The sequence below is a fragment of the Miscanthus floridulus genome, chromosome 7 (assembly GCF_019320115.1).
Source record: "Miscanthus floridulus cultivar M001 chromosome 7, ASM1932011v1, whole genome shotgun sequence".
Lineage (NCBI taxonomy): Eukaryota > Viridiplantae > Streptophyta > Magnoliopsida > Poales > Poaceae > Miscanthus > Miscanthus floridulus.
In genome coordinates this window covers 81,889,745-81,895,589 of record NC_089586.1, presented here as the reverse complement: position 1 = coordinate 81,895,589, position 5,845 = coordinate 81,889,745, and the positions used below count along the sequence as shown (strand labels likewise).

Below are 5,845 nucleotides of genomic sequence, written 5' to 3'. Positions count from 1 at the left end.
GCCTCCCAGCTCAGTGCACTTCTGTGCGATTTTTCAACTGTGCACTTCTAATTCAAACATGTGTGTCATCGTTTGTAAAGTCTAATGATAATTTAAGTTTTAACACCTCAGTGACAAAAGCATATTCCACTTTCTGCAGTGCCTTTTTGCTTAGAGGAGAAGTAGCACAAATATTTGTTACTTTCTTTATCTGATTTCCTTTTCTTTCTAGAAGCATTTTATCAATTGGCATGGTTCTTTTCTGCTTATCAGAAATGTTAAGATTTTTTTATAGATTAAATATCAAGGGCCATATGAATAGGAAAAGGCTAGTTGCCTAATGTACAAAAAGGATTAAATGTCCTGCTATGTCGGCAAGAGATGCAAATAGTAGTAAGAAAACCTTGAGAGTTGATGTTGATGCTTTTACATTTATATTATTTCTAAGAGCCCTATATCATTAGCATGTCAACTTAGTTGACCTCTGAGGGAGAATTTCTATTCAACATCTTGTATATAGAAAGTACAAGTGGAAATCCTCTGTGCAAACAACCTTACAGAACCTTAAACAAATGACAAGGTGGTCATAAAACTTTAGGGCCAATAATGATTAGCCAGATTGCACCCTTACAAAGCATTATAGTAATCAAATCTTTTATTTTATTCTTTACTTCTTGGTACTGTGTTCTTTTGGTCAACTCTGATTAGTTGATTACCCATACAAAAAAAAGGGCGTACCCAGTGCAGAGAGCTCCCGCTCTGTGCGGGGTCTGGGGAAGGGTGTCAGTGACAAGCCTTACCCTCGTCTGTGCAATGCGAGGAGACCGCGACTCGAACCCGAGACCTTCCAGTCACAGGCGGTAAGACTCTATAGTTGATTACCCATACAGTACTATATATATTGCCTGATGCTTTCACTTTAGCCCATTACTCATATCCTTCCTCTATTCTTGACATGGAGCTTGAGCTTAGTCTGGGGGATTCTCGAGCTCCAGCAAAGAGCACTTTCACGCCTGCACTGACTCCTATACACGCAGGTGAAGGAGAAGGCCATGAGCTTGCGCTAGAGCTAGGAGTAGGGACTGCCAAAAGAGCTGAACAAGACAATCAAAAGACACTCGTGCAAGCAGAAGATGTGCAGGAAGAAGAAGAAGAAACACGCTCATACAGCGAGTCACCTGTCGAGCTGAGCCTCATCTGCCCTTTGCTGCCTGCCTCAGCAGAAATAGGTACAGAACACATTATATGTGCAAATTGTATGCTAGTTTGATTGGTTCTAATTTCCAAGTACGTAGGTACCTATAAGGTATGTTGTGGTCAAGTACATATGGGCTTCAGGGCTTGCAAGTTCTTGGATGGTAACAAGTTCTCTGTACAGGAACCGTGAATTCAGAGGTGTGCGTACGAGGATTTGATGTGAACACTGTTTTGGTGGATGGAGACACAGCACAAGGAAGATCTTTGTCAACTTCGTCCTTGCCTTTGGAGGTTCCTGTTCGGCAGACAGCTGATCAGGAAGCTGCAGAGGATGAGGCGATTAGTGGGGTTGGCGGGGGAACAAGGAAGAAGCTGAGGCTGTCCAAGCAGCAATCTGCGTTCCTGGAGGATAGCTTCAAGGCACACAGCACACTTTCCCCAGTATGTGTCTATCCTGTTGCTTTTACTTTATTTCCCTGTATCTGTGGAACATATTACGTGCCCTATCCTCGTAAGATGTCCTTGACTCGTTAAGATTTCTACAAAAAGTTGTAAGCGATGATGTGTAATCTAAAGCGACAAACTAAAAAAGGATTTAAGGTGATGCAGCATAATGAGAAAGTAATTATAGAGTACAGCAGGAGAGTACAGCAGTCTTATGATCACCAAGAAACAGTAATCAATTCTTTTTGCAAAGTAGAGATATTGCCCTCGGGAAACTCAGTTAATATATATTATGGTCCTTGATGGGAAGTTTTGTAAGAATCAAGGGCATGCTGCTTGCACTCTTGCATGTATGAGTATGAGCTTATATATAAAATATGCAGGCAGCCAGGCAAAGAATTTATGCGTGAAACAATCTGAGTGGGTTTGTTTATTGGGGAAATGGTTTATCATTCTAACAAAATGGAATGTTTTCTAAATTTAACTATTGGGGATCAACTTGTAAAACCATTATCGGCTAGAAAGATTATTGTTTCACACTGGGATCGTTGGCTGCTTCTCCGGCTTTTAGCACGAGCACTCTGTTACACTGTAAGTAAATAATAAGCTTCGATTTTCACTGAGTTCTGATCAAATATTTGTTTACTGATATTTTGTCACAGAAACAGAAGAGTGATTTGGCGAACCGGCTTAGCCTTAGACCGCGCCAGGTGGAGGTCTGGTTTCAGAACAGAAGAGCGAGGTAATATAATGTCACCCACCTCTTTTCTATCAGATGGCATCAAAATCAGTCATCATTCCTAAAGTTAAGCTGGTACGACTGTGCCGGTGCCCTGGGCTCTTACCTATAACTTATTAACATGTCATCATATCATCGAATCTACCATGGCAGAACTAAGCTAAAGCAAACGGAGGTGGACTGTGAGTATCTGAAGCGTTGCTGCGAGAACCTATCACAGGAGAACCGAAGGCTCCAGAGGGAGGTGGCAGAGCTGCGTGCCCAGCGTGTTTCCACCATCGCTGCCTACCCGTTTTACGGCCATCATCTGCCTGCAGCGGGGTTCAGCACTGCCCGAGTGTGCCCCTCATGCGATAATAAGAAGGCCACAGCTCACTACACTGCTATCAGCGCACCACCAGCAGTAGTGCCACCACCATCCTCGGTGCCAACCTTGTTCGCCAGGCCTCACTTCGGTCCCTTCACCGTCCACCCAGTGCTCCGCCGCCAGCCGTCGGCGACCTCGTGATATGATGCCCAAAATAAAGCTCTGATCTCGGTGTGCGTAAATGTAGACTACTTGTACTGTAAATACATACGGAGTACTAGTTACTTCTGTGCAACCATGATCAAAATGATTATAAGAGATCGATGCATATAGTAGTGTAAGCTTGTATAATTAAGAGTAGACCACACCGAATCGACGCTACGATGATGTAAATGGCCTAAGAGCAAGCCTAATAATACAGTCGGCTCAGCCTACCTCTCAGCACGCTGATATAGTAATTAGCTTTTCGCTATTAATATATGGCTCACTTTCTCTCACAAAGTTGTTTCTTTGTTCCTGTGTCTAAGCCGGCTCATCGGGCTTCTTTCTTTTTCTTTCTTCTTCACGTCAGCATTTAGCCTTTTTATAGCCCGCTATTATACTTGTGTGTGTCGCATCTCTAGATCAGCATATCTTGGATTTTCTGTGGTTGCGTAATTGACTCTGCGAAGCTTGTCGCTGTACCTTATGTTATGGCTTGCAGAAGAATATATCTCATCCCGGCATGGTAAAAGCTGCCTTTGCCAGTTGTGTGCCAGTGGCGTATACTAATTTTGTTGTTGAGACATCGATCATGAGCTGTGACACTGACCAGCTATAGGCAACCTTGTTGGGAGACGAAACGTAACTGGGCGACGTACGTACGCTGACCCGGCTCTCCGAATGGGAATCATTAACTGAGCTGGCTTGTACGTGTGTGTGATGCACTGGAACATCTTTTTCCTTTGGTGTCTAGCGTGAGTGTCACCGGCCACGGCAAGACGAAGCTGTCAAGTGTTGATTACTCGTGCTGCTGAACTGATCAGGTGGCAAGCCAGCGTCTCGAAAGATCATTTAATTTGCTGCGAGTCGAGTCGACGAAAAAAAATGGATGAAAATTGAAGAAAGGTATTTGATTTCGCAATGCCTTGAAAAACATGACAAGTTTGGAATGCGAAGTTTTTCTAGCTCAGCTCAGGTTCGCTTATTTGTGGGCGTCTTTGTTGTAACGTGTAATTCTTAAAAAAGAAGAAGAAGAAGATTAGAAGAAACTGTCTCCGTTTGAATCGAAAGCTGAACCTGATCTCGAGTAGTAATAGAATATACAATAATGTATGTGGAGTCGATAGGGCTTAATAAACAATTATACGACTAACCGCTATTATACACATCACATATTGACATTTGTCACCTAAGAAGAATGACACCGATGATTATGTATATATATGTGCATGCATACTTGTACACCATTATGCTTTCTTAAACTTTGTTCATATATTGACAATCTAAAAGCAATGGTCAGAAGAATATATAATGCAAAGGAGACTTTGTGCATGCATGTTACTAATAATAATATAATATAGATGTAGTGCTATCTATGGGAGGCATGTGTGTACATTTTTTGCTGTATGTATGAGGGACAATAATGTGGTGAATTCCTTGCCAAACCTGCACACACCTCTAAGTAGAATTACAGTGCTAGAATACGGGTTTAAGCTTCACAGTTACGTACAAAGAGACAAGCAGTCTGTTTGGTTGGCTGGTTCGTATCGTTGCTGGTTCGTGAAGAAATACTGCTGGCTAGCTTATGTGAGAGAAAAATACTGTTCCGACTGAAAATTTACGATCGTTTACGACAAGCCACGGACAAACGAACAGACTGAAGGTTAAGCCAGCGAGCAGGACAAAAGAGGAGAGGCTGACAATGGCCGGTCGGTCCGTCTCTACACGTGTTGACAGATGACCACCTAGATTAGCATATATTCGCACTCAGAGCTATCTATGTTGACGGCGACACGCGCGCACGCTCACAGCCGCAAGTGATGGAATGTACTCCTTGCTACCTAGACGCCTGCAGGCCCAATCACGAGTTTGATCATGCATCACGATTGGTTTGATTGATCAATTGATCACGACCACTCGATCGGGTTCTAGTAAGAACTGAATTAATATTGACAGATAAACAGATAGATAGTGAACTGATCATAGGTTAGTTAATTAGGTTCTTTGTGGTGGAACTCGTAGGGACGATGAGTGTGCTGTACTGTGTATTTCTCAAAAGAAAAAGATAGATAGATGGATGGATCGCAATCACATATGCATCTCAACAATCTCAAAATTAATTAAACAACTGATGGATCATCTCGCATGTATTATTGGGTTGACGTGCGACTTGCACGGCTAGCGATATATATATCAATCATCAATCATATCGATCAATCGATGTGTCCTTGTTGAATATGCATGCAAGCAAGCACACACGCTAGCGTCCATCAAACTCGCTCGTGACAGACCATCATGGATGATGGATTGCTCATCCGATCCTTCTCTATATCTCTGGGCGTGGGTCCTTGCATAATCTATCATTATCTTTATCCAGGTGTATATATACACACACACCATATATACCAATCGAATCAAACGTCAATAACGAAAGAACAATGAAGTGTTGATCGATGCTCGGTGTTCATGCATGTAAGCGGCTCGCTAGCGTCCGGACGGACGGGGGCGTCATGGGAGCCTGCGCACTCCTCGAACGTCATCAGCATCGAGAAGAGAGGGAGGGGACAGTGGATGCCAGCCGACACCGGGGAGGAGGAGACACCAAGGCGAGACGACAGAAAGTGAGGATGGAGATGCAACACCCGATCTACTTTTGAAACATCCAGACACAATATTTGCAACATACGTCTGAAGGCAGATGAAACACTTGAAACATGCATCTAAAACACTTGTAAAAACACTTGAAAAACATTGTAAAACATAAGCAACATTTAGATAAAACAATTGTAACATATGTGTGAAACATATGCAACATTCAAATAAACATACTTGCAACATACGTCTAGAAAAAACAGATGAAACATTGGGGACAAAAAGCTTGCAACATATGGGTACAACCATTGCAACATATGCAACATCTCAATCCACTTTGCAATGTCCGTATGAAACACTTACAACATACCTCTGAAACATCTAAA

General features: G+C 42.7%; 1 protein-coding gene across 1 annotated transcript; it reads left to right on the top strand.

Moving 5' to 3' along the window:
- Nucleotides 1–919: 919 nt before the first annotated feature.
- LOC136467171 (homeobox-leucine zipper protein HOX7-like) lies at nt 920–3,142 on the top strand. Its single transcript, XM_066465760.1, has 4 exons — nt 920–1,208; nt 1,358–1,617; nt 2,283–2,362; nt 2,513–3,142. Exons 1-4 carry the CDS (start codon nt 935–937, stop codon nt 2,865–2,867), a joined length of 969 nt encoding a protein of 322 aa, XP_066321857.1. The 5' UTR covers nt 920–934; the 3' UTR covers nt 2,868–3,142.
- Nucleotides 3,143–5,845: the final 2,703 nt, after the last annotated feature.